We start from the raw sequence: 27,634 nt of genomic DNA, 5'->3' as shown, positions 1-27,634 counted from the left end.
TACTGGGGAGCCTCTCCATGAATGGCATCTGCAGTAGGCTGGGAGATTACTTAGATTCATTGAGTGAGTCAATTGCTCCCCAGGACAGAGGCAACTCCTTCAGGGCCACCTTTAGATGGGAGGAGCTAATGAAAGATAAGAAGGAAGCAGCCTGACTGAGCCAAATTAGTGAGAAAACCATACCTAGAAGGCTGATGGGACCACCCTTCTTGCGCTTCACTGTGAAACGGAACTCCAGGCTTCCCTGTGACCCCTCGGAGTGTTTACCCTGTGGGTGAGGCTGGGTGGGGTGGCTCTGAAAGAGACCGTTGTCATGAGGGAGGCAATCAAAGACAGCAGCTTAGAATGTGAAAGTGATGTTTGAAAACAAACATAGCCCGCCTCCCACAGGTCAAATGGGGAGCACTTCCTCAGCCAAGCTGAGATGTGGGTCTCATTCACTCCTCTCTGTGCATCCCTGTCCAGCCTGGAAGGGTAAGGTGCCACAACCAAGAGTCATTCTGCAAGGAGCAGAAGCTCATTCAAGCTTGTGTAAGGAAGGCTACAGGGAAATCATACAGAATAGAGATTACGGGCTCCACAGGAACCAGACTATGTCAGGCGAGGACCACTTGCACCAGTGTGTTCTCTCTCCCTCCATTGTCCCTCCATCCCTCCTTCCTTCATTCCCTCCCTTCCTCTTTTTCCTTTGATCCCAAGTGAGACCACAACAGAGTGACCCTACTTGGCTTAGTTGTGTGAGGTTGGATCATCCCAATCAGCAAAGTACAGCAGCCCAGGACACACAAAGTAGGTAGACCAGATGTATCTACTGCAGTGTGAGACCTGAAAACCTAGAACTTGAACCACTTGGCTCATCTCCTTTCGGCTCAGTGAATTTAGACCTGTTTTCAGTCAACTACTTGACCTAACCCCCTATATAACGTGTCCCTTCTTCCTATGATCAACACAGTATGTAGAAAAGGATGGTCTTTAGACTTGGGAGGCGAAGTTTTGCCCCTGGTTTTATTACTAGGAGGTGAAAAAAATCTTTGGGTAACTATATGTCTAGCCTTCATTTCCTCATCTATAAAAGGTTGGGAGTAATGTGCACCTCCTAAGGCATTATGAGGAGCAGTGGTGGTGAGTCTAAAGCACTCTCACGTGACCATACCCTCCCTCTCTTGTGGCCTCTCCTCCTCCCATCTCTGGAGGATGCACAGAATCCTGGAGGACGTTTCTCAGGGGCAGCCTAGGCTTAGACTAAGTGGAATGCCCTTTAGCTATGATTGTACCAGAATCAGTCAGAGCCTATGTCTGACTTATTGGTGAGAGTGTGCCTGGGTATCTCTTAGGTACAAGGTTAAGTTTTTTTGTTTTTCATTGTGGTGAAAGGCATAGTATTTGCCATCTCAACATTTTAAAGTACATAGTTAGTTCTGTTATTAAATATTCGGTGGTGCTCTTCCCTTTAGGCTATAGTAAATAATGAAGCTGTAAACAGTGGTGTGCAAACATGGGCCTAGGTGCACTTCTTTGGGTATGAGCTCAGGGTTGGAATTGGTGGATCCTGCCACCATTTTGTTTCTAATTTACTGTTGTGTGCCACAGTACCGACTCTACCAGCAGCACACGGAAGGTCCAGTTTCTCAGCATCCTTGATAACACCTTTCCTGCTTTTTGATAATAGCTGTCTTAATGAATGGACCGTGTAGGTTCATAGCACCCCCCCCCATATGATCAAACTTTCAGCTCATTTGCCTCATTAGCACATTGGCAATGGCTGCAGTGGAATTGACTCCTGAGGGGGTGTGGCCAGAGTTATACTGGGAGCCAGAGAAGAGGGAAGGCTGGGAAGGCGCCTGGGAAACAGCCTTGGTCCCCTGCAATGGCAGGTCTTTTTTATCTGGGCTCCTCTGCCCGTGCTGAATCCAAAGCTCACCCTGCTCTTCCCACAAATATATGTTGGGAGATCAGATTATCCTCAAATCTGGTCTTAAAATTCTCTCCTCACTGTACCTACTGGCAGTACCTACTGGTAGGTGCGGTCCATGGTTGCTGGATTGTTGGCTTTTTGTCTGCCCTCTACACTTGACAGTACAGTTTGTAAACATAGGGTCTGGGTCTCTTTCTCTAGAAACAAAACTGGCAGACAAGGAATAAGTAATAAATAGTTTTAAAATTAATGATTCTGTCTCTTCTCATTTATCTGGACCAGGAAGGCACAGATCACAGGGACTGAATGGGACAAGATCTCTGTCCCCACAACTACAAACCTGATTTTGAGTGTTTAGGGCTTTAGAGGTTTTACAGGAGCATCGGGATCCACAGAGGGCATCTCAAAGAAAACTGAAAGGCAGGTGCCCCAGACCACTTCTGACCTGGATCTAGATCCTTTATTTGTTTTATTTTGAGACATGCCTTTCCTGGCTTGGAACTCACTATACTGTAGACCAGGCTGCCCTTGAACTCACAGTGAGTTTCACATAGAGTTAAAATGGCCAGTCAGCTAGGGGCTCACTGAGACTGAAACACCTACTAGAAAGCATGCATGGGACAGACCCCTATACATACATAACAGATGTGCAGCTTGGTCTTCATGGGGGACTCCTAACAGAAGGAGCAGGGGCTGTCTCTGACTCTGCTTCCTGCCTTTGGATCTCATCCCCCTAACAGGGCTGCCTTGTCAATTGAAGATGCACTTAGTCTTACTGCAACTTGATATGCCATGTGAGTTGATATTCATGGGATGCCTCCCTTTCTCTGAAGAGAAAGAGAGGGAGAGATGGAGGGAGGAGAGGGGAGATGAAGGGACTGGGAGGAGAGGAAGGAAGAGGAGCCTTGATCAGGTAAAAAAAAATTAATTAACGAAGAAGAAAAACACCATCAGCTTGCTGAAATTAGAGTAGTGTACTAATTTTTAAAATGTCATTTAGGGGGCTGGAGAGATGGCTCAGTGGTTAAGAGCACTGGCTGTTCTTCCAGAGGTCCTGAGTTCAATTCCTGGCACTCACATAGCAGCTCACAAGCACCTGCAATGGGATCTGATACTGTCTTTCTGGAATGCAGACACGCATGCAGACAAAGCCCTGAAATAAATAAATAAACAAATAAATAAATAATTTTTTTTGTCATCCAGCAATCATTTTCGGATTTATCTAGAGACTCACTGTCCAACGAAACTTCCTGTGGTGTGGAAATAGTCAAGACCCACCCTGTGTGATAGAAACCCACTAGCCACACGTGGTTGCCAATCACCAAAATGTGGCCACTATGACCAAGAGATTGAAATTTTACTGTTAATTGCAACTAATTTAAATGTACAAAATCACATGTGGCCACTGACAGCCTGCCTATAGGGAGGATAGCAGAGACTTGCAGCAGATGGCCCCGGCAGCTGAAAGGCCAGGTCCTCCACTTGCTTATGGTTGCTAGCCCCTAAGGTCCGGTGGCCTCATCTGTCAAATGGAAGGTGTAATAATCACTGCCCCACACAGCGCAGGTGCAAGCATTTGCACTGAGGCAGTGGGAGCAGGAGGCACTGAGTGTTCACTGCTGCTGAATCTTCAGGAGGCTTAGACTAGAAGCAGCCTAAGAAATCAGCTCATGTTGCTGTCCCACACCTTACTCAGTGCTTACACCGCACACACCTCCACTGCTGAATCCTCAGTGCTCTCTTAGGGACGCCTTCTTTTCCCTTCATGTTCCATGCAAGAGGACTTGGGCAGAGGCAGGGCTGGGTTTAACTGCATTCTGTTTGTCCCTGGGCTCTGATGCAGCTCAGTGCCCACGAGGAGAGTACACATAGCTGGACCATGACACCAAGCCGAATGAATACTCTGGCGGCCCCTCTAGAAGGGTTGAGTTGTTCAGCACGCTGGCATCATTTGGATCTAGTCAGAAAGCAGGAAAAAGTTTACCAAGAACAAAAGAATGTTTTTAAGAGAGAGAAGGAACAAAACCTAGCCCTCCTGGCCACAAGGTAACACAAGTATTTATGACAGGCTGTGTGACTCAGAGGTGCAGAGGTGAAATAGCTTAGCAGCGAATCAGTTCCACTGATAATCTAGATCAGGCTATTTTATTAGCAGGAAACAAAGACTTAACCTATTATACACAAAGAATTTTTTTATAATCTCATATTTAACTGGCAGGGTGAGGCACCGTTCTGTTTTACCACAGATTTCCTCGTTTTTTGTTTGTTTGTTTGTTTGTTTTTCCCACGCCATCTTTTTTCATCCCAATTGGGAAAACATTTCAGCTATCTTTCTTTTCATTAATAATATAGAAAGTTTTGTTTCTGCTCATCCTTCCTCACTGCCTGGGCCCTCCCTGTCTCTGCATCCCTTTGATGGCTTCTGCCTGGGCCTCACAGACATGATTGTTCAGTAACTCTGGTTGAAGGCTGTTAAGTCATGCATCTTCTAGCTCTTTGGAGAGTGTGGAGCAAGCTAGGCTTGGATCCTGCCCATGGGCAGCCTAAATGCTATGCCATAAGCAGAACAGGGTTCCATGAATCAATTGTTTTAAGGCTGGAAAGTTGTCCTTATTTGCAGGTCATGTTGATGGCGAGAACTTGACAGCTGTTGTGGACTGTGAAAAACGGCTTCACTTTTATTTATTTAATTAATTAGTTAATTTTTATCACCAAAAATATATAAAGTTTTCCTGTGTGTGTGTGTGTGTGTGTGTGTGTGTGTGTGTGGTCTTTGAGACAGGATTTCTAGATGTAGCTCTGGCTGTCCTGTAGACCAGGTTGGTCTCATAATCACAGAAATCCACTTTCTTCTGACTCTGAAGTGCTGGGATTAAAGGTATGATCCACCACCACTTCCTGGCTATAATGTCTCTCTTTAAGGTGTGTGTGTGTGTGTGTGTGTGTGTGTGTGTGATTGTTAATGTGTATATGCAGGTAGGGATGCTTGCATGAGCATGCGGAGGTCGATGGAGAACACTGAACATCCTCTCTGCTGCTCTCTACCTTAGTCCTTTAAGATAGGATCTCTCACTGAGCCTTGAAGTTTTTAGGCTAGGCTAGACTGAAGGCAGGAAGCCTTTTCTATGTTCCATCCCCAGTTGCTAGGATTACAGAGACATGCATCTACATCCATTTTCTTTTACAAGGGTTCTGAAGATCCCAGCTGGAGTCCCCATGCTTGCTCAGCCCGTGCTCTTACCCACTGAGCCTTCTCTTCAGCCCCCCCCTCCGCCCCCGAAGTGAAATCTTTTCAAGCTGGAGACAGAGTAACTGTGGGATGAGACACAGCCTGTTGTGAAACTCGGGCTCTGAGGCTCCTGGTAAACTTTGGTCAGCCATTTTCCCCCCTGGAAATAACAGGATCTTGATGGTCACAATTTCTACTTTGCTTTGCTTTCATTTTCAAAATTCTCTTCTTGGGCTATTGACTTCCTTTTGATACGATGTCTTGGCTAAGGACTTTGATGGAAGCAGTTTCTAATTCTGATTTACAGGAACATCTCTCGGTCTTAGACACAGTTTTACTCTTTCACTGGATCCTTGCTGCCTTCATGTCTGGTGAGGTTTTGAATCACCATTTTTAAGGAGGCTCTGAGGACCCCTAAGAATCATGTCCTCAGTTGAATTTGCTGAGGACCAGCCTGGATTCACTCTCTAGCAAACTGTGTCTCATATACACCAGTCAGAAGTCAGTGTGTTCCAAGAGCTGAAACAGCTGTATTCAAATTTTACCTTTGTTTCTTACTAGTGGGTGACCTAGGCTTAACTTTTGTGTGTGTGTGTGTGCCTTGAAATGAATGTAATGGGAAGAGATCAACTCTCCCTCTCCCTCCCCCTCCCCCCTCTTCCTCTTTCTCCCCCTCCCCTCCTCCTCCTCCTCCTCCTTCCTCTTTCTTCTTCTTCTTCTTCTTCTTCTTCTTCTTCTTCTTCTTCTTCTTCTTCTTCTTCTTCTTCTTCTTTTCTCTCTCTCTCTCTCTCTCTCTCTCTCTCTCTCTCTCTCTCTCTCTTCCCCTCCCCTCTCTGTATTTGTAGAGTACTTATTTAGCATTCAGGAGGGCCTCCCTAATTTCTGCCTAAAGACATACACGTAATCCTACAGTGTAGGAGGTTGAGGTAGGAGGACCTCAGGGTCATCTCTGACTATATATTAAGTTTGTGGCCAGCCTGGACATGAGACTCTATCTCAAAAAAAAAAAAAAAACTAAAATTAAATTTAAAATTAAAATTAAAAAAGAAAAGGTAACCTCTAGCCAACCCTTACCAGAGTGTCTGGCAGATTATGAACCCTAAACATGAAAGAATATGACTGAATATTAGATACCAGGACTTCCTAGTGGAGACATCTGGATAGAGAGGGAGGAAGCAGGTCACTCAGCTGGGAAGGCTTGAAAAAGCCACTGGTTGCTTGGTTCCTCAGCTTACAGTGGCATCTCGGAGCCCAGGCTAAGAAATGAAGCTGACTTGGGGCAAAGAACTGTCCTACCCTTTTCCCTGCAGGAAACCTTGGGCAAGTCGATTAACTTTACCTGCTTCCATTTCTACATCTGTAAAATGGGCACCCATTCTTACATCTATAAGGTGGACACATTGGTACCCCAGTAGTTAGGTTAGGCCCACACAGGGTGGAAACTCACATATAAAATCAGCCTAGCAGCCAGTGAAGCTAGATACTATTCCCAGGGTTGGCTTTAAGTAGGGAGCTTTTGTGAGTCTTTCAGATTTCCAAGATTTATTGTAAGTTCCTTGGAGAACAATCATTTTATTTGGGAGCTTGAAACTCAAAAGGACATCTCAGAGGCCAGTGGGGCATGGGGTGCAGAGGGAGGGGCAGGAACCCAGCCTGCTTTGGCCTGGGGTGTTCCTGTGTCCATGTTATCGGCTGCCTCAGAATACACAAAGCAGCTTCTCTTTGCAGAGTGGTTGCTGTTTGGCCCATGCATGTCTCTTTGAACTTGTTTGGCAACATCTCTCTGAAGCACTGGGGCAGCCAGAGTTTGGAATTTAAAAGTCAGACATGCCTCCAGAGAGTTCTCCTGGGTGGCTTGCCAGGATTCTCTTTAACTCATAGGGACTGAGGAGTATCCTTTTTTTGACCCCTACAGACATCTCTGGCCCCTGGTCCTTGAGGAATTACCCCATTCTTGTAGCTACCAGGCTGACTGGCAATCAGGATAGTCACTGTTCTGTACCAGCTGCTCTGGGTGGCCACTGACTTCTGGAATGGAGCTATGAAGGAGTTATTCCACCAGGGTGTCCTTTCCTTCACTGGGTACTCCCTGTCCCTTGAAGCTCTGAGGCCTGGGAATGCCCTGGGGAAGGCAAAACTGTGTGCTGTTCTGGTGTCTTAATAAGAAACACTCTAATGGCTGCTGTGTGCTCAGTGCTCAGACTGGGCACTGAAGACTTCATGCTGTCTTTTGATCATTAAGGCAACCCTGCACATTTATACACACTCCAGAGGTCTAGTCTCTCAAATCATGGAGAAGCTACTAAGTAGCAAGAACTCTGTGGGGACACCTGAATGGCAGTATTAATAAGTTATAGTCATGACCTTCATATTCTTTTAAGATTGATTTTTATTATTTGTGTGGGAGAGGGTGGGAAGAAGGAAAGGGAGAGCTCCTGAGAACCAGAATTAACCCATGGTTGTGTGCAGTCCAACGTAGGTGAAGAAGATGAAATTCAGGTCCTCTGCAAGAGCAGTAAGTGCTCTTAACTGATAAGCTATCTTCTCAACCCTAAGGAGACACTTTCTTACCTTAATTCTCTACCTTTGGGAACTGGACCTGTGTTTTAACTGCAAGGTTAAAATGTCAGGTCCAACATTTGCTTGCTGTATGATGTCTGATAACTGGTGTTCATCACAGAACTTGCCTTTGAGATGAAAGCAGACAAATGTTGGGAGTAATGACCAGTTCTGAAAATGTAATCATTGTTAGCCACGTATAAAGGCTTAGAAGCTCTGGGACAGTTTTTAGCAAGATGGGGGGGGGAGGTGAATTTATGTGTGGCTGTTCATTTCCCAGGAGAAAGGGGCATTGACAGGAGAACCTGGAAACCTATGCATGGAGAACAAGTTTAGATTCAGGGCCAAACCTAAAATCTTTTTTCTTTTCTTTTATGTTTTTTTGTTTTGTTTTTGCTTTTTAGATTTATTTTTATTGTAATATGTGTGTTTGACTGAGTATATGTATGTTTGTGTGCCATGTGTGTGTCTGGTGTCTGAAGAGGCCAGAAGAAGAGTACCAGATACCCTGCAACTGGAGTTACAGTGGTTGTGGGTGCTGGGAACAGAGCCTTGGTCATCTTCAAGAGTAGCAAGGGCTCTCAACTGCTGAGCCATCTCGCCAGTCCCATAATTCTTTTGTTGCTGTTTATGAGAAAGGATATCATGTGGCCAAACTGGTCTTGAACTTGCTCTGTAGCTAAGGGTGATTTTGAACTTCTGATCCTTGTGCCTACACATCTTGAGTACTGAGATGATGTACATGTATCACCAAGTTTGGTTTATGCAGTACTAGGAATCAAACCTAAGGCCTCAAGGAACTCAAGATAACACCTTGAGACTGGAAGGTCTGTTAGGAAGAGCTGGCCGACAACTGTCCTTTCCCTGCAGGAGTTTTAGGGTCATGACATACATTTGAAAGTGTTTAAAAACCTATTATCATTGTAAATATTATTATTAAGAACAATGACTTATTATTACTAGGTCAGGTTCTCTGTAAAAACAATAGGGTGTTGGGGATATATGGGTGTATGTGTACATGTATATTTGTGCCTGTATGTTTGTGTGCCTGTGTGTTTACACATGTGTGCATGTGTGCCTTGTGTGTGTGTGTATGTATGTATGTGCCTGTGTGTGTTTGTATGCGTGTGCCTGTGTATGTTCCCATGTGTATGTATGTGCCTATATGTACATGTTTGTGCCCACATGTGCATGCCTGTGCCTATGCGTATGTACGTGTGTATGTGTGCAAACATGTATGTGCAGAAAAAGAGAAGCAGAGACAGTTGCTTATGTTCTTGCGCCCTGGCAGGTATGATGTTTGACATAGGGTGACATTGCTGCTGTGCTGAAGTCTATAGGGGAGGAGAGGCTGGAAACTCAGGCCCAGAGCTTCTGTTGTATCTCGAGGCAGATTTTCTTCTCTGGGGAACTTCAGATCTACTTTTAGAACTTTGAAGTGTCTAGATGAGGCCTACCAACACAATGAACAGTGTGATGGTGAAAACTAACTGGAACTTGACTGAATCTAGAATTACCTAGGAGACAGGCCTCTGGATATGTCTGGGAGGGATTTCCTAGACTGGGTTCACTGAGGAGAGAACACTCACACTAACTGTGAATGGTGTTACTCCATGGCTGAGGTTCCAGAGTGACTCAAAAGGAAAATGAAGGCAAGCACCAGCATCCATTCTTTTTCTTCTGCTTCTTGACTGCAGAAGCAGTGTGACCAACCACCTCTGGCTGCCATGATGGGCTGTCTCTGGACTGTACCCCCAAACAGAAACTAGTAGAGAAAGTAGGTCTACTGTAGTCAGACTCAACTGACTGTAAAATGTAAAGGCCATCTACACACCGCAGCTGACCTCTGTGCCCAGCTGGAACAAGCTGCTCAGTCTTGAATGTTGGAGTCTCTCAGGCCTCGTCTGTTGGTCTGTCCTAGTTTTGTTTCTATTGACATGATAAAATATTCTGACAGAAAGCATCACAGGAGAGAAAGGGTGTATTTTAGATCACAACCTCAGCTTGCTGACCATTACTGAGGGAAGTTAAGTGGCAAGAATTTGAAGCAGTCATAACACATCCACGGTCAAAGACCTTGGGAAATTAATGTTGCTTGCTTTCCAGATTTCTCTGCTTTACGTACTTTAGGACCTCCTGCCTAGGGAACACTTGCAGATGTCTTGCTTGCAGTTGTCTGGGTCCTCCCATATCAGTGAACTTAGTAAGAGAATCCCTCACAGACACACCCACAGGCCAACCCAATGTACACAATCGCTTGAGACTCTTCCCTGGTGATGCCTGGCTGTATTGATCTGACAGAGTTAACCATCACAGGGTCTGACAAGGTAGGAATGGTGACCAGCAAAGGAATTTTTCTGCAAAGACAGACAGGGGTGTATGTGTAGTTCTCTGGCACTGAGGCTGGCATACTGCTAAAGCCTTTCAGAGCTGAGCCAGGAGCAGGCTCCACTAATCAGACTGAGCCAGGAGCAGGCTCCACTAATCAGAAAACAGGAAATGTCCTTAAGAATGTCTTCAGCCGTGGTCCAAAGGGTTCTGCTTTTGAGTCTGTTGTTTTGTTCTGGGATGAAAGTGCTTAGTTCCTTTCCAAAGGAAGGAACTGTTATCTTAATAACTGCAGAGGTGGCAGCCTACCGACGTAGGTGATAGGGAGACAAGAGAGGGCACTTCCGGTCATTTAATCTGATGTCTAGAGCCTGCAACTCTGACCTTTGATAGGAAGAAAGGAGGTAAAATACACTGGATAGAATAAATATCTGCCTGTGGCTACTGATAAGAAAATATTTTTCTGCTATTTTTTGAACTGATGAGTTTATGTTTCAGAGTAGGATTTTGATAAAAATACAATGTATCTGCCTTTTGATACAAATCAGAACCTCCTTGAGAGAGATCCAGTGGAGTTTCTCCAGAAGGGATGTTCACTCTTTCCTTTTTCCTGGTTTGCTGGAAAGTTAGGAGAGGGCCTGGGTTACATATAAGGTCTTTGAATGAGACGAGGGCTGGCTAGAGGGCTTCTTCCTGACTCTGTGATCTTGGGTAGAGTTCATGAAAGGACTCTGCAAACGGTTAGCAATGCCTGGCTCTTGCCGTTTCCACCCTCAAGGTGATGCCTTCAGCATGTGTGTCATGTGAACAGCCTGGAATCTCCTGAAGTTCCAGGTGAGCAGTTCCACCTGGGCTGTGGTCAGCCGCCTTCTGTTTGGCTTCACTGAGTAGCCATTGTTCTCAGCATCTGCCCAGGTCATGTGCTCAGCAGCACGCATTCGATATTTTGGGGCAACTTGGTTTTCCTTGGCAGATTACTAACTTCTGAAAGACCTTCACAAAGTCCTTCTAACGTCTTATTTCCTTCATTGGCTGCTATCAACCAAATGAAGGTTAGCATGGAGTCCAAGGCTTTGCACTGTGCCCAGCCATAGCCCACCCACACAGACTTTACTTTCTTTCCTGGCCCTTTGCCTCCAGACATCTGTGCTGTGCAGAGTCCCCAGATGTGACTGATGCCCACCCACTAGCTGGCCTCCCTACCCCAGTGTCACTTCTCCAAGTGAGCTTTCCTTCAATTCCACCTTGTCAGTCAACCTTGACGCCACCTCTTCTTCCTCTGTGAGGTCTTTTCTAATACCGGAACTTGACATCACCTTTCTTCCCCTCCTCCCTTCAAGTTTGCATTTTCCGTATCCTTTCAATGGCAACTAAAATCACCCTTTCCTGGTCAAGTACCTCTTGACACACCCCCACTAGACCACTTGCCGGCCAAGTGCACATCCAGACAGGTGATTTTATATCTCTCTCAGGGTCCAGCTCAATGCCTGGAACATGGTATTTTAAAAAGTCTTTGTTCTGTAGAGGATTGAAGGAGTTCATAAAGTTGGTGAGAGACCTCACTTAGAAGACCATTGCTGTGAGGTGCCTGAGCCTGAGCTGGCCGGGTTACTTCTCCCATTATTTCTCTTCCCCTAGGAGGGAAGCCTAGAAAAGAAAGCCAGTTGGATCATGTGATGCCCACTCCAGTGGAAAAGTTAATGCTTAGCAGAGTGAGGGTCATGACTCACGGCTTTGCTATGCTGAGGTCTGGGAAGAATGAGGTAGTTAGTCGTCTGTCCCCTCCTCCCCCCAAGCGGACTGTGTTCTGGGAGAAGACTGAGATGTGGCAAGCAGCTGAACAAAACCCACCACCTCCCACAGTCCTCAGCAACAGAGCGAAAGCAATGGCGGGGCATGGCTCAAAGTGTGGCTGCCATTGTGCCCCTGCCTGCATTCAAACCGGAACCTCTCCGCTTATTGACAGGGTGATTTTGAATATGTTGTATAACCTCGTTTGCCTTAGCTGTAAAGGGGGAGATGACAATAGTAATCGTAAAAACTACACTACTTGCAAGGAGCTGAGGTGATACTCTCAGTACATACGGTCGATCGTCAGAGGCAAGCCTTTATTTTGTATGTATCGGAGCATAGGGACAGGGACCTGAAGAAAACCGTAGGCACTGGCTGGATTTATCTGTCTTCTCATCTAGGTAGATGGACTGTCCAGGCTCAGACACAGAGAAAAAAGATCTTAGGTCTCACAAGATGGTCCAGGAGTGAAGGGAACATCCACATTCTCCACTGGTGCTGGACAGAACTCCTTTCTGGATGAGGGTGTGGATGAGGCTTCGAGAGGGAGCCCAGCTTATTGTCTTACCAAATTCAGAGCAAATCTCAGGTTTCCATCAGGCCACACGTGAACAAATTGCCTCAGTGTACGAATCTGTAAAATGGCCACCCCAGCCTCTCAAAGGTCAGCCCCCTTGGATTCTTTCTGCAGCAAGATGGAGATGCCACTTGGAAGCCTGCATGAGAGAGAGGGGAACAGAAGGGCACACCCATGATGTTGCATCCTTATCCTTTCCATGTAGATGAGGTGAGGGAAATGTTTTGAGATCCCAAATGCTATTCCCTTTGTAAAACTGACTCAGGTGTCCCCCATGGCTGGCAGACAAAGGGGTAAACGGTTGGCATAGGAGGCTCTGAGAAATGGTTTTTACGGGAACCAAATGGATGGTCCATGATCTTTAGTTATTTCTAGTTGATTGAATCTCTTTCTTTTTCTTTTTTATTTGCAGATGAGAAAAAGAAAACAAAGAAAGTTGATAATGAACTCAACCCTGTCTGGAATGAGGTGACTATTGCTGCTGTTTCTTATTACAATGATATACCACACATGTATTCATATCATTCAACTCAAAAGTATTTTCATGGCTATGTAATATTCTACTGAAGGGAAATCATGTAGCTTCTTTATATCAACCCCTCCCCTCAAAACACACACACACACACACACACCACTCACATAACACTGTTGACTTTACATCTACTTTTATAAGTGGCTCAGAGTTCAGTGTTTTTACAGATAGACGGAATGTTTCATTCATCCCACAGAGTGGGATTTTCCCGGTCTGACTAATTTTTTGATGACCAGCCCTATTGTTTCTTTCAACTGCTGGGCTAAACCTCCCTGGACCAGAGCAATGTCTTTGTTGTTCTCCCTGAGTCATCAGAGGGTGACTTCCCTTTCATCCACCCTAAATCCTTCCCTCTGCCAGCCTCTTTTCATCAGTCTAAATCCGAGGACCATATCTGATCATCAATGAGGGGAAGCTGTGGAGCCTCTTGAAGCCTCTGTGGGAAACCCTGCCCCTCAGCAGGCTATGAGGAAGTCTGCTCTCTGTAACTCACAACACAGCCAATTGGACCTTCAGACCCTCGGGGCCCCTTGTGTGTTGCTGTGAGCTCCTAGCACCTAGCATGCAGCTCTGAGACTAAAACAACGCAAAACCACATTTGCATGCTTCTATCCATTATGGGTTGGACTAATATGTCAGTGCTTCTCAATTCACTGGACCCAAGGGGAGAGGTGTGTTGTCACATGAGGACACCACCTACCTTACTCCATTTTGTTCCCAATGTGTGCCCTCCTCTTTATTTTGCAAATGTAGCGATCAAGATCAAGAAAACACTCTACCTGCTGTTTCTTAGCTGAACCCGAACCTCAGTGAAATGCCATTGCCACCATCTTTGAGACTGGTGGATGTATTCTCATAGGAACTGCGAGCCAAACTTCTATTCCAAAGCCATTGCGAGGCGACTCCACAGGTTGCTAACTTTGAATAATCAATTGATCATCTAATCAACCAAAGGCATCCATGGTGCTTTGTTATCTTTTTTTTTTTTTTTTTTTTTGCATCTCTTACTAGAAAGCAAGTTACTGAATTAACGTGAGAATCTGAGAAACAACAGCAGCAGCTGGACAGCAGCACTGGCCACCGCGGGGCTTAAGTAAAGAGGGAATTCATCTTAGAAGATGGGTTTCTAGTTATTCATTACTGTTGGCCAGCCATGCACGAGAAAAGCAGGGTTTAAAAATAACCACTGAAGGAAGTATTTTCTCAACAGTGTGGTAGGCGTTAGTTTAGTTCATTTTTCCGACTATGAGTCAGAGGTTTGGTGACCCATCGGTAGCTCCAAGATCTAGAACATGGGAAGCCAGGAGTGAGTGGCTCCCTCCCTCCCTGAGTCTCTGTCTACTGTGTTTTCTCACCATCCAAACTATAGTACTTAGTAATTCAAAGGATTATTAGTGAAGATTACTGCCCAGTATGTCCTCTATTCTCTTTAACAGACTTTTTGTTTCTGTAACCTTTCTGTGAACAGATTTTGGAATTTGATTTGAGAGGGATACCACTGGACTCTTCATCTTCCCTGGTGATTGTTGTCAAAGACTTTGAGACGATTGGACAAAATAAGTGAGTTGCTTGCTGAGAGTTTTATCATTTTATATATTATCTTACTATTATTTGTACTGTCGAGTTGCACACTCTAGCATTTGTATTGACATAGCTGTAGTACTTTTAATACACTAGGGCTTCAGTTCCATGTTCCTATGCTCTTACCCTTCGTGAGCCATGTCAGATGTGGCTATTCAATCACAGAACTTCCCCTCAGGACTATACAGTGTTCAACACTCAGCCATCACTGAATCTGTCTACTACCTTCCCTTCTTTGACAACTGTATCCCTTACCTCTAGTCGTTTATCTGAGTTGCAGCTACATTAGGTATAATAAAGATTTTTTTTCTCTGCTTGTGTGTGCTTTGCTAGAGTGTGTTTGTATGTGTGTGTGTGATTGTGTGTCTGTATGTGTGTGGTGTGTGTGTGTGTGTGTGTGTGTGTGTGTGTGCCATAACTCATGGAAAGGCATGTTATTTCTAGCCATGATTATAAGGTTCATTGTTGGGTGTACTGCTACATTAATAACAGATTTGGGAGACAAAGAGAGTTCATTGCTCAATTTTATGTAAATTATAAGAAACACCTTGGCTTTCAGTGTTAGTGCATGTAAAAATGCAAGTCTTGCCTTAGGCACATTTGGCACAATCAGAAGGTTGCAATGGGTGGGATTAGGGAGTTGAAAGTTAGACCATGTGCCCTGGTGCCCTGGTGCCCTGGTTTGCTTGGCTACCTCCCGGCAGAGTGCTTGGCTTGCTGTCGGTGGGGACTTGCTTTAGACAGTAAGTTCTATGGTCAACATAATTGTTGGGATCTTTTGTTCACTGGCGTCAGAGTCAGAAAGTCTAGACAAATATCTTCTCTCCAGATAGTGCTTTGTTGGAGTATGTGTGTATGTGTGTGTAGTGTGTATAATGTGTATAGTATGTGTTTATGTGTGTATAGTGTGTGTAAACATTGTGTATAGTGTGTGTATGTAGTATGTGTAGTGTGTGTGAAGTGTGTAGTATGTGTATAGTGTGGTATGTAATGTGTGTATGTGTGTGCAGTATGTAGTGTGTTTGATATGTAGTGTGTGTGATATGGTGTGTGTGAGTGTAGTATAGTGTATAGGGTGTGTGTGTGTACTATGTGTGTGTGGTATGTAGTGTGTGTAATGTCTGTGTGTGATATCCACTCTCAATGCAAAACATGTGGAGGTCAGAGGCTGACACTAGAATGAATGTCTTCCTCAACTGTTTTTATATTTATTATTATTATTATTATTGTTGTTATTATTATTATTATTATTATTATTATTATTATTATTATTATTATTATTATTTGAGGCAGTGACTATCACTAAATATTGGGCTTTCTGGTTGGACAAGCCCAGCTGGCCAGGGAGTCTCAGGATCTACTTTTTCTGACCCCCGTATTAGGGTTACACTGTACCACAAAGCTTGGCCTTTTATATGGGCACTGGTGATCCAAGCTCATGCTTGTGAACCAAGCAACTCACCCATTGGCCATCTCTCCAGTCCCAGAATTGTGGGCCTTTAAAATGTAATCTATCACTTACTCATGCCCCTTGCAACTGAAAGTTTTATTTAAATTATTTATTAAATTATATGTTCTGGAATTATATATTCTGGAATGTTCTGGTCTACTCACTCTCATAAACTAAAAATTATTTTAATATTTTGTTTTTTTGTTTGTTTGTTTGTTTTGGAAACAGGGTCTTAGGTTATCCAAACTGGCCTCAAACTTGCTGTGTGGGGGAAGGTGTCCTTGAACTTCCCAAGCGCTGGGATTGTAGGGGTGCACCACCACACTCAGCTCAAATCTAGCCTTTTAAGGTTATGTTGCATGTCTTAGTTTTGAACCATTATATGAAGAGTAATCCACCACCCCAACCTCCAGAAGAGAGTTTTGGTTCCCATAATTCAACGTTCTGGGGAAGTGGCTAGTAGAACCCACAGTAGCCTCTGACTGTCACGAGCAGTATATTCACCCTTCTCTTCCTTGTGTTCCTCTCTCCACTAATGGAGACACTGTCAGTGTTCTAGACAAGCCCCCCTCCATTAGGAATAGTTAGAGGGCTCACATGTACCATAAAGTTTCCCAGTGACTGCCTTAGTAAACTGAGAACGAAACCAGAGAAGCTAATCCTGTTTTAATCCTGCATATCTGAGATGATGTCATCTCAGAGTGAGATTGATGTGCCCTATATCATCAGGAGGTTTTGTGCACAGCCTATGAAATCCAGTCTTCACTCTGTGTGGACTTCTCACTCCAAGTGCTGTGTTTGTGCATTCCTGCAGAGTGGCTGTGCAGTCTCTCTGAATCTCTACATCCTTTTCTCTAGTCGGAACAAATGAAGTATAATGGGCTCTGTTATAAGCAGACCTACTTACATTTTGGAATTCTCATATCTTGCTTAATACAGGTTTTCATAAACAACTGTTTATTGAAGGGTCAGGGAGGGCATGCTGTGTCGCTATATGAGGTCTAAGGGACAGCTTTCAGTAGCTTGTTCATCTGCTGAGCCTTCTCTTCATCCTCGTTTTTTAGTCTAGGCTAGCCTCTAACCCCTTGTCAGAAACCATATTTGACATCAGAGGTTAACCAAGGCAGGCAGCAAAAAAGGATATGACATTGGTGACTGGGGTCATGCTGATAGCAGCCCATAGAGGCCCTGCAGATAGTGGTACTAACCTTAATAGTCCCTTATCTGGGACTTGCAAGAATGCCCAGTGAGAATGCCCAGAACTCTTTTAAATTTTAACTGTACATATGTATAGACAGACAGACAGACAGACAGACAGACAGACAGACACACACACACACACACACCTCTACACATATATATTTGGTGGATGGAACAGAGCCCCAAAGGCCACACTTTATTTCTTCTTTGGCAATTTATACCTTCTTAGACAAAAGTTCCTTATAAAATTACCTTATAGATAGAATGCTACACAAAAGGGGAGTTTCAGGATGTTGATAGTAAGTTCAAAGGAATGTTTTATTCTATAAGCTCATTATAAGTTCAGAGCAACAGTTTCACATAGCCTGGTTTTATCATAGTGCACACCTATGGCTTCATCCTTGGATCTGACCTAGAATGAAAGTTTTTTTTTCTTAATCACAAGTTTGTTCCAAGCCTATTTCTATTCTTAGTATAATTTATGAAAGAAAGCTTATTGTTTTCCTTATTATGAAGCCTTTACTTACTATTCTAGGAGGGGACACATTCTATTCTTGATTCTAACTTTGTTATATCTTTCTGGCAAAAACAACTAAAACCACTAAACTTTCTCCTTAAACTTTCTTAAGGAATTCTATAAAGTCATTAATTTATCTAGCATTAATTCATGAAAATTTGTCTTCATGTTGATTTTCAGGAAATCTGCTCAATAGGGTGGGCTATTGCCCAGGAATCATTAGGGTATATAATAGTGTCAGGGAAAGACTATCAGTAGTAAGAAGCAATCCTGGGATGAAGTCTCTGGGACTGTGCCTCTCCAGAGTGCACCCATTGGAGCCATACAAATGGTGGGTCATCTCCAGGAAACTCATTTGCTCGCCATAGACTTTCCTAGATGGCTTCTGTCAACCCCCTCTGTAACTGAGGTTGACCGTCAAGTTCTTAGCCTTCTGCCTCCACCTCCCAAGCACTAGGATTACAGGCATGTACCACCATAGCCAGTTTTATGGAATGCTAGGGATTGAATCTGGGACTTAGTGGATGCTAGGCTAATACTCTACCCACTGACCTATATCTCCAGACTGTGGCTGAGATATGCTGTTCTTGTTTCTGGTACAAAGAACAGACAAGAACATGTTCACTATAAAGACCCTATGAGCAGAAACTAGGCAAAACATGAAGCTAGGCCTTGTCACTCCTTCATCAGTGGGGCTGTAGCTCATATGTGGGCGTGGGTTCTGTTGGGCTGAGTTGTGGGTCCTGCGTGTCTGCTGCCCCAGGTGGCTAGAACCGAGGCTCAGGAGGCAGAAGCACAGGAATTCGACTGAGTTCACTCCACATGGTGCTGGGTAGACGCTGGGCTATGGGAAACCACAGAGCTCCACTCCAGGCATGGAGAGATCCCAGTCTGAGGTCCCACGTGGGCCGGAGCTCTTGGGTTGAGGACCCCCGGCAAGAAGGCAGGTGGGGATCGACTGGTCTCAGACCCTTGGGCTCCCAGGCGCTGCTGAGAGGCAGTGGAAGAGTTGAGACAGGGCATACGGGCTGGACCGACCCACAGTCAATAGGGGCAGAGGGGGAATAGACCCACAGCACCCAGCAGGGAAATGAGACTCTTGGTCATGGCGACTAGCATGGCTGCGTCTAGGCTGGGTCTAGTTGCTTGCTTGAGTTGGTGGGCTCCATGGCTGGAACATAAAGAAGTCCTCCACGGGAAATTAGATGGAGGCTCCGTAGTTGAAGACCTTCTCCAGGGTCCCCCTCGGTGGGCCCCAAAGACAGAGGAAGTCCATGGATGGATGGAGATCTTCCACCTCATGCCAGGAGCCTAGAGTCTGGGAGCGTGGTGAAATGCATGCCATCCCTTGCAGGGAAACCTGTGAGGTCTCCAACCTGTTGGATCTCTGGCCATCTCTAGCCAGTGCTCGACCAGAAACCATGCTGTCCTTTCACAGTCCTACATTCATTTCTCCCCACTTCTTTCCCCCACTGACTGAGACACCGCGTGTCCTCCCAGTCTAGGGCTCCCCTAGGATACCCACTCAGCCTGCCCATCCAGTTAGGCAGTGCATTTTCTACCAGTTCTTTTCTTCTGAAAAAACTCACCTGACCTGTGGATCTATGTCCTTCAAGGCCCTGCATAACGTGCTGTCTGAAAAATCCTCAGCTAAAGAGTGGTAGATGGGTGGTCGGAACTTCCGGGTTGTCATAGGGTCACTATTGCTGTGATGAAACACATTAACTAAAAGTAACTTGGAGGAAAGGGTGTGTTTCACTTAACATAACTGTTCCACATAACAGTTCATCTTCAAACACTGTGAGGGCAGGAACTCACGCAGGGTAGGAACCTGGAGGCAGGAGCTGATGCAGAGGCCATGGAGGGGTGCTGCTTACTGACCTGCTTCTCCTGACTTGCTCAGCCTGCTTTCTTATAGAACCCAGGACCATCAGCCCAGGGATGGCACCACCCACCATGGGCTGGGCCCTTCCCCATCAATCACTAATTAAGAAAATACCCTACAGCCAGATTTTTTTGATACATTTTTTTTCCAATTGAGGTTCCATTCTTTTAGATGACTCTAGCTTGTGTCAAGTTGACATAAAACTTGCCAGCACATGTCACCATCCCAGACACACTAAGTTTTACTCACCTGAAAAAAATGAACAAAACAGATTTTAGGCTCTTTGGCCCCATCATGGTGGCAATTTTTTTTTTTTTATGAGATCAGCTTTCTGCCCTCAAGATTTCTCTGTACAGTTACTGTCCTGAAAGTCTGGCCTGAGTCAGCTTATCTTGGAGCAGAGGTGTGTCTCCATTGTCCCTGTACTTTACTAAGAGCATACCCCACCCCGACGGTGCAGAACCTTTGGTTCTCTAGACATTTGCACCAACACAAATCTATGCCAGTCAAATTACCTGTACATCTTAGGGGTTAAAGCCATCTGGGAATAAGCTGTTTGTTTGTACAAAGTATCTGCATGTTTGGGTTTTCTGCTAGGGATTTGGCCTCAGGGATCTGCTGGCTGCCCAAGGAGGAATGGCTTTTCAAGGTGGGGCTGAGGTTTTTCTACCAGTTTGAGAATGTTCTCTGGGCTGACTTACCTGTTGCCATGGAGACTGGCAGTACAAACACAAGTTCCCACTTGGCTTCTGCTGTTCCATTGCTTAAGGCCTGTCAGCAAACAGGGCCAGGCAGCCTGGGCTGGCCTGTGTGAGGTGGCCACACCCACAGGGCTCAGCCTGCCTGCTGTGTATTGTTAATGCTGCCTCCACCTGCCCTTCACCAGTCATCTGACTAGCCATTCAGATTGAATGAGGGTGGGAGAGGAGACACATGAAGGGATATTTTTAGAAGTCCATTCTGAGATGCAGGAGTGGAAGGATTTGTCCAGACAAAAGATAGTTCCCGCTACACACAAGCAACAACCTCACTTGTTAAGGACTTAGGGGAGAGCCATGGCTAGCCCAGTACCCACAAGCAGGCACCCAATAAGCCAGGGAATTTTTTTCCTTAGAGTGGTTTGGTAACCTGCTCAGGCTCACTCAGGAAGCCTGAGATGGAGTCAGGTTATCTACATCCAGACTTAATGTCTTGACATTTTTTTTTTCACTCTGGAACAAGACTGTAGGTAGAATGACCAATTCATTCTTTGCTAAAATGGAAGCAGTTTTTCTTCCTAATTCTAAGAAACAACAATAATAACAACAAAGCAACAGCACTCTTAGTGAAGAGTATTCCTGCCTCTCCTGGGCTCCTGCTTTAAGAAGGCTTTTTTTTTTTTTTTTTTTTTTTTTTTTTTTTTTTTTGCACTGCTAGATAGTAAGTCACTTCTGTTCCTACACTGCATTGGTCAACGTGTGTTCAAAGATAGTTTCACATCTCATTTAATCTTCACACTGACCTTAGGAGAACAGAGGAGACTCAGAGACTTTGAGGACCCTGGTCCTTGTCATCCACTGGAGTTCCTATGAAACAATGCCTGGGTACGTGGATGGGCAGGAATGAGAGATTTCTAGGTCTTCAGATGTGGTGTGCATGCACACACGCATGTACACACGCATGTACACACGCATGCACACACGCATGCACATCAGAACAAGAAGCCCAGGAGGAGATGGCACCAAGCAGGGATTCTATCTACATCTGCCTGCTCTGCAGGGGATGCTCTTTCCCTTACATGGCAAATGTGATGACTTGTCTTTGGTCCTTGTCACCTCGGATCCTTGAACCATAGCACGTGCACCAGGCCTCTCACTGTATCACCACCCAGTTCTACGAAGCTCTCAGTGAGCACAGGAATGATGTGGGAAAGAAGATATTAGTCCAGGTCTAAGATAAGAGCCCAGCATATGTGTTATTCCCTGTAGGTGCTGTGTTTAGCTTGGCATTCTGCTCCATCGCCAAGGCTCTTGTATAAGTTACTCATTACTTCCTCCTTGTGCTAGACCGTAGGCTCCACATGCATCTTGGTCAATGCTATGCATGAACAGTGTAACAATGCCTAGGATGCATGGGGCTCTCAAATGTTTGCTGAAGGAACGAGTTAACAAGTGTGTTTGTGATACTACTACATGGGTGACATTTAACATTTACAGTCACCTTATGACTGTCATGACAGGCCACTAGTAACAGGTCTCTTGTGTAGAATCCATCCACCTCAGCTCTCTAGAGCAGTTCTCAGACAGCTTGGTTTCGGCTACAAAAGGCTCAGGATAGTTCAAACACCGGGGACACAATCGCCCTCAGAAAGCTGGTGCTCTATTGAAGAGATGTAGACCTGGGGACTGGGCTCACAGGAAGGCAAGAGGACAGAGGTTAATGCCGATATTCTGGAGACAGCAAGGCCAGGCAGAGATCCAGCTCTCAGTTATTAGGACATGGTCTTGGGCAAGTTGCTTGCTGTTTTTCCAGCAGCAGGATCCTCATCCTTAAAGTACCCACAGCTCAGTGGATCTGCTTAAGTGAAGACATTACTACAGCGTTTGTGTTTACCCTCCAACCCGACACAAGTTAAAAACCTGTGCACATCACAGGAGGCTGTAGTTTTCAGATATCAGACGTTCCTGACACAGTGCTGTGGTCCTGAGAGAAGGAGGGAAATCATGTGAGCCAGCAGAGTAGCCTAGCACAGCGCAGTGAGAGGGTCCCAGACATCTAGTATCAATGATAACATTGATATTAGATGTGAATGGTGGGCAGGCTATGGAGTTCCAGTCTGTAGATTAGGAAAGATGGCGGAGAGTGTGGACAGTGGAGAAGCTATAAACAGGGGCCAAACAGGGCTGCTGGAGAATGAAAATGACAAGGTCTATGATACAATGACTGTAATTATCTCTGCAAGAACCTGTTTCTCCAACGTTCTTTTCCCATTTGCATGTGTGTACATGTTCATGCAAACCCACGACCACATCCCCCAACCCCAACACACCACACACACACACACACACACACACACACGCACACGCACACGTACACGCACATACACACACAGAGCAAAGTTATCAACAGTATCGGAATGTCAGTCTCTGGGCAAGGCTCTGATTTGCTATATTGGGCATAAGAAGGAGATATCAGGAAGTCTAGTAAGACACCAAAAAGGAGAATTACCAAGTTCTTGCATAAGAAAATGCAAAGGGGCCAGCTGCCTGATCCCAGAGTTTGCTGGGATTTCATTTTGCCTTTCACTGGTTGGGTAATTCTTAAGAAGTTCCTTCATCTTTACAATGGGAACTACAGTACTTCCTCAGTGAAGGCTAGCTGGGGTACATCTGATATAATTAAAGAAACACTACTTCAATTTCCTGATGAGCAATATAATCTCTGGTTTTGTGGGTTTACAGAAATCCAGGGATTAGGCTACAGCTATTGCACATGTCACGGTTTTTAATCTTTGTAACAGCTCAGTCAGTCATATCGTCAATTGACAAATGAGAGAAATATGGCTCAAGAGGTTCAGCAAATCACTAGGGTCACCCAGCTCCTCACGTGGAAATGGATGGGGTTAACTGGGGATCCTCATGTACAGAGGCCAGACCCTCTGAGGTTTGTTTTCCTTCTGTGTGTGTGTGAGTGTGTGCATATGCACTCTCCAGTTGAGAGTCAGGGTGACAGGATAGCCCAGTAAAAAGTATGTAAGCACACATGTGTAGACATACACATAATAGTATGTAAGCATGCCTGTGTACACACACATGGTTTGGGGAGATATGAAACAGAAAATGAAAACAACAAAGCTAAGTTGTGAAATATACAAACTTCCTGAGCAAAAGTGCTTTCCAGGTGGAGAAAACAGGAAGTCTGTGGCTCAGAATGAAAAAAAAAATCTTTTCTGGAAAAAGTGTGGTCCTGCTTGGGAGATGTTTTGGTTCTTTGTATGTCAGAGATCTTACCTTTCAGCCTTTGTCCTGTTATGTCGCATAGCTCTGAGGCTCCCTCCAGAGAATGACATAGGTGCTCTGTCCTCAGTCCTCTTCTGAGAGTGCTTGGTGAGAGGTCAGACAGCTGAGGGATGTACGGTTTGTCTTCTGGAAGCAGCCCCATCAGCTGCACGAGAACCTGAGTAGACACAGGGGGTACTGTGCAGTGCAATCCCTAGTTTTGATAAATGAAAACAACCTAACCCTTCGTTTTCAGCAGAGCAGCGCAAGACCAACACTTGCTGATGAGTATCTTCGAATACCAGAGAGGTGTTGTAAGCATCCTACGTCAGAAACAGACAAACATGTCTGTGTATTTCCACAGTGTTAAGATTTCTGGAATAACAGTAAAGTCATAAGGTATGGTGGCTCCCCAGCTTGCCAGATAATCCCATTTTCCTTGACAGCTAGGACTAAGACAATCACAGGCTTTTTTTATTACAACCTTAATTACTAATATTAACTCTCAGATCACATGTTATGCACCACACAATAAAGGCCTATCTAGTTTTGTATGTATGTACGTTTTGTATGTATGTATTTATGTATGTATGTATGTATGCATGCATGCAAGCATGTTACATCACAGAATAGCTACCAAAAGTTAAAGGAGTTGAGGCACTTCAAAGAACTTCTAGAGGGCAAAGCTGGGAAACGAAGAGAAATACAAAGGAGCCCTGATGGTTATGACACAGGAATCAAGCCCAGCTGCAGAAGAAGCCGTGAGTCTTCCCGATCCTAGAGATGTTGCTGCAGGATCTTAGTGGAGCTGCGGTGGTGAGAAGAGAAGGGCTGGGTGGACGGACAGCTCAGTACATGGATGAAGAGCAGGTCCAGATGGGTGAATGGACAGACAGGCAAATGGCAACTCCAGTAAGCAGCATCAGCGGTGGGAGTGGGGCCCAATGAAACTGAAGCCCTGGGGACAGAGGGAAGTTTCCTGTCTGTCTGTCCCTAGACCACAAAGCAGGTAGTCATGTGACAGGTCACCATCACAGTGTTAGAGGTTCATCCATTTCCAGGTGAGGGGGTTAATGCTTTCTTGGTCTGGCGTGTCTGATGAGCTCTTGCCCTTGGTTTTTCTCCCATGATTTTAATATGCCCATCTGCCCTTACAGTCTCAACTGACCTGAGAAATTTATAGGGCAGTTGTACTCCCAGGAATAGGTCATTTTCAGTCTGTGCTGTGAAGATGGTGTCAGACAGATGGTGCCATTCATAGGTCCACCCAGATGCAGAGTCATCCTGCTTCCTCAAAATGGAGTCAAAGCTGCCTGGGAATGGAATCTCTCCAGGCAAGATGCAGCTTAAAGAAACTACTGTTTTACACCATATGGGGGTAACTTAAAGCAGTGTACAGCCGAATCCTAATGAGAGACTGAGCTACAGGACCCAATGAAGACCAATGAAGTTCCTATAAGCCCTGGGGCCTCCACTGTGGTTTGTGAGTAGGTCAGTACGGAGCATGGACCTTGAGAAAGATGTGTAGAGAGCTGAAGGAGAAGAATGCTTCATAATAACGGCAGCCAGGACGACCCTGTTCCTCCGCAGCAAGGAAGCTTTAGAACTTATAAACAATTTTCAGAGACATTGGACTATCTTCAGTTATAATGCCAGCTCACTCACCGATCCCACAAACGCTCACTAATGCCTAATGTGTGTCAGCAACATCTCGGGCACTGGGGACACTCCCCACCTTCTATAAAGATCACAGCAGGGTACAGTTCACTGGAAAGGCACAAGGGCCAGAGTTTGATTCTCAGCCATGCAAAACAAACAAAGCCAAAGAAAACAAGTGCTCTTGCACACTCATCTGAATGTGGGGGATCGATAACTAATAAGTAAATGGATCTATAGTCGCAGCAGAGGAAGTCTTAGTAGGGGTTGTGGGGGTTGGTGTCGATATCCCGGTTAGGCTGAACACTCAGTAGAACTTATTCTCAGTACCTTGACCAACTGTACACCCCTGTATTAACTGTTGACCACGGCAGAGAGAAGCTTCTGGCCATAGATTAGTTTATGGCTAATCTATGGGTACAGTGTAAATGTTTAGAGGACAGTTTGACAGCATGCTTTTAGCAAAAACAACAATAGTAGGGTTCTCTCTAGGTCTGGAAGGTCACAGCCTTCATTTGGCTGATAATTTACTTTGACATACAAAAGCTTTTTAAACCTTCATTACATCCCATTTGTTGATTATTGGACTTATTTCCTGAGTGGTCAAAGTCTTGTCTAAAAAGTCCTTACCTGTGCCTGTATTTATAAGTATGTTCCCTAGCTTTTTTTCTAGAAGTTTTGTGTTTGCTTGTTTTTAAAGATTTATTGATTTATTCATGTGTTTGTGTGGTGCTTGCATGCATGTCTATGCAGAGGCCAGAAGAAGATATCATTGTCTTTCTATATCACTCTCTGCCCATTTCTTTGAGGCAGGGTCTCTCCCTGAACCTGGGGCTTTGGTTCTCTTGACTAAGTGAGAAGTCAGCAAGCCTGGTGTAAGTATCCTTCTTATGCTTTTCTTAGCTTCCTTTTTCTAGAGTAGTATCTGAAATAGTTAAAGCTGATTTTTAAAGTACCTGGCATGTTGCTATTCTTTTAATCTCTGTCTTAGCACTATTAGATAAGATTTGTCAGCCCCATTTATAAATACAGAATCAGGGAGCTCAGAGGAGTTAGTCTGTATATAGACTGTAGTGCAAAGTTGAGTCCAAATTACATTTCTGTCTTCGCTGTCCTCTTACCTTCTAAGGTTCATTTTTGAATGGATGAAGGAATGTGTTTATAAATGATAAAAACTGATCTGATTCTTATGTTGAGAGGATTAGACAGCCAGACTCTGGGAACTCCACTGACCCACTGTATCAGACAAGCATAGATTAGACCCCTGAGGACCGGGAGGTCAGAACTGATCAGCAAGAATGAGCAAAAGATCAGGATGCAGTCTTTCATTACAATCATATTTATTTATTTAGTGTGTGTGTGTGTGTGTGTGTGTGTGTGTGTGTGTGTGTGTGTGTACAAATGCCATAGTGCACATGAGGAAATCAGAGGACAACTTGCAAGAATCAAAGTCAGCCGTCATATTTGAAGGTAGGAGCCTTTATTGCTGAGCCATCTCACCTGCCTGACTACAGTCATTTTTAAGAAATAACATTGAGGGTGTGGCACTTGTGAAGAATGCAGGGAAGGCTTGTCCACATCAGGTTTGGGGACACTGTGGAGCACCACTATGGCTGCATTTTTATTTTTATTTTTATTTTTTATTTTTTTATTTTATTTTATTTTATTTTGCCCTTGAAGCCTTTAAATGGCCAAGAAGAAAGCTTCAGGACTGTCCTTAAGATTCCTGGTCTGTCTTGGAAGTCAAGAAGGGAAAGCCATAGGAAAGATGTCTAGATATCAATACAGTTCTGCTGACTACCATTTATTCTGAGAAATAATTGGATTTCTATACACATTTCTCAGCTGTGACCCTGTATGATCATATAGAATGGTTTTTAAATACCATAGACCCCCTGCTTCCTGATCCTGCTTTGCCAGCCACCTTCTCCAGGCCCCATGAGAGTTTCTGGAATTGCCATGGATATAAGAATCTTCTCAAGGCTCTGGAGAGGTTAATGGTTAAGAGTGCTTGCTTTTGTAGAGGACCTGGGTTCAGCTCCCAGCATCTACATGGTGGGTCACAGCCATCTGTAACTCCAGTTCCAGGGGACTAAGCTCCCTCTTTTGGTCTCCATGGTCAATAAGAAAGCATGCAGTGCACTAATATACATGTAGGCAAAACACTAATACAGAAAAATAAAAATAAAATAAAAGGAAAGAAAAAGAATCACCTTAAGAAATAGTTCAACTCTGGTCTTCGGGAAATCCCAAGTACTTGCCGCTGCTTTGAGAGGTGCATTCTGAGGGACAGTTGGGAAAAGAATTAGAGACCAGTGAGGATGATCTCCTCTGGTGCAAGTGAATTAGAGAACTGAGGGAGTGCCCTTTGAGGGGCTATCACCTTGGTAAGGGACTCTGGTACCATGACCTGCTATTACAGCTGTGTCCAGGAAGA

General features: G+C 44.7%; 1 protein-coding gene across 2 annotated transcripts in view; it reads left to right on the top strand.

Moving 5' to 3' along the window:
- Positions 1-27,634, top strand: part of Myof (myoferlin) — a 145,687-nt gene that overhangs the window by 8,714 nt on the left and 109,339 nt on the right. For both annotated transcript variants that reach the window (XM_034499154.2, XM_034499162.2), the window contains exons 2-3: positions 12,812-12,867; positions 14,400-14,491. In XM_034499154.2, coding sequence (XP_034355045.1) covers positions 12,812-12,867; positions 14,400-14,491 — 148 coding nt within the window. The remainder of the gene's footprint in view (positions 1-12,811; positions 12,868-14,399; positions 14,492-27,634) is intronic.

Source organism: Arvicanthis niloticus, chromosome 1 (genome assembly GCF_011762505.2).
Source record: "Arvicanthis niloticus isolate mArvNil1 chromosome 1, mArvNil1.pat.X, whole genome shotgun sequence".
In the NCBI taxonomy this organism is placed as follows: Eukaryota; Metazoa; Chordata; class Mammalia; order Rodentia; family Muridae; genus Arvicanthis; species Arvicanthis niloticus.
Note: the sequence above shows the minus strand (reverse complement) of the source record. Positions and strands in the feature narration are given on the sequence as shown.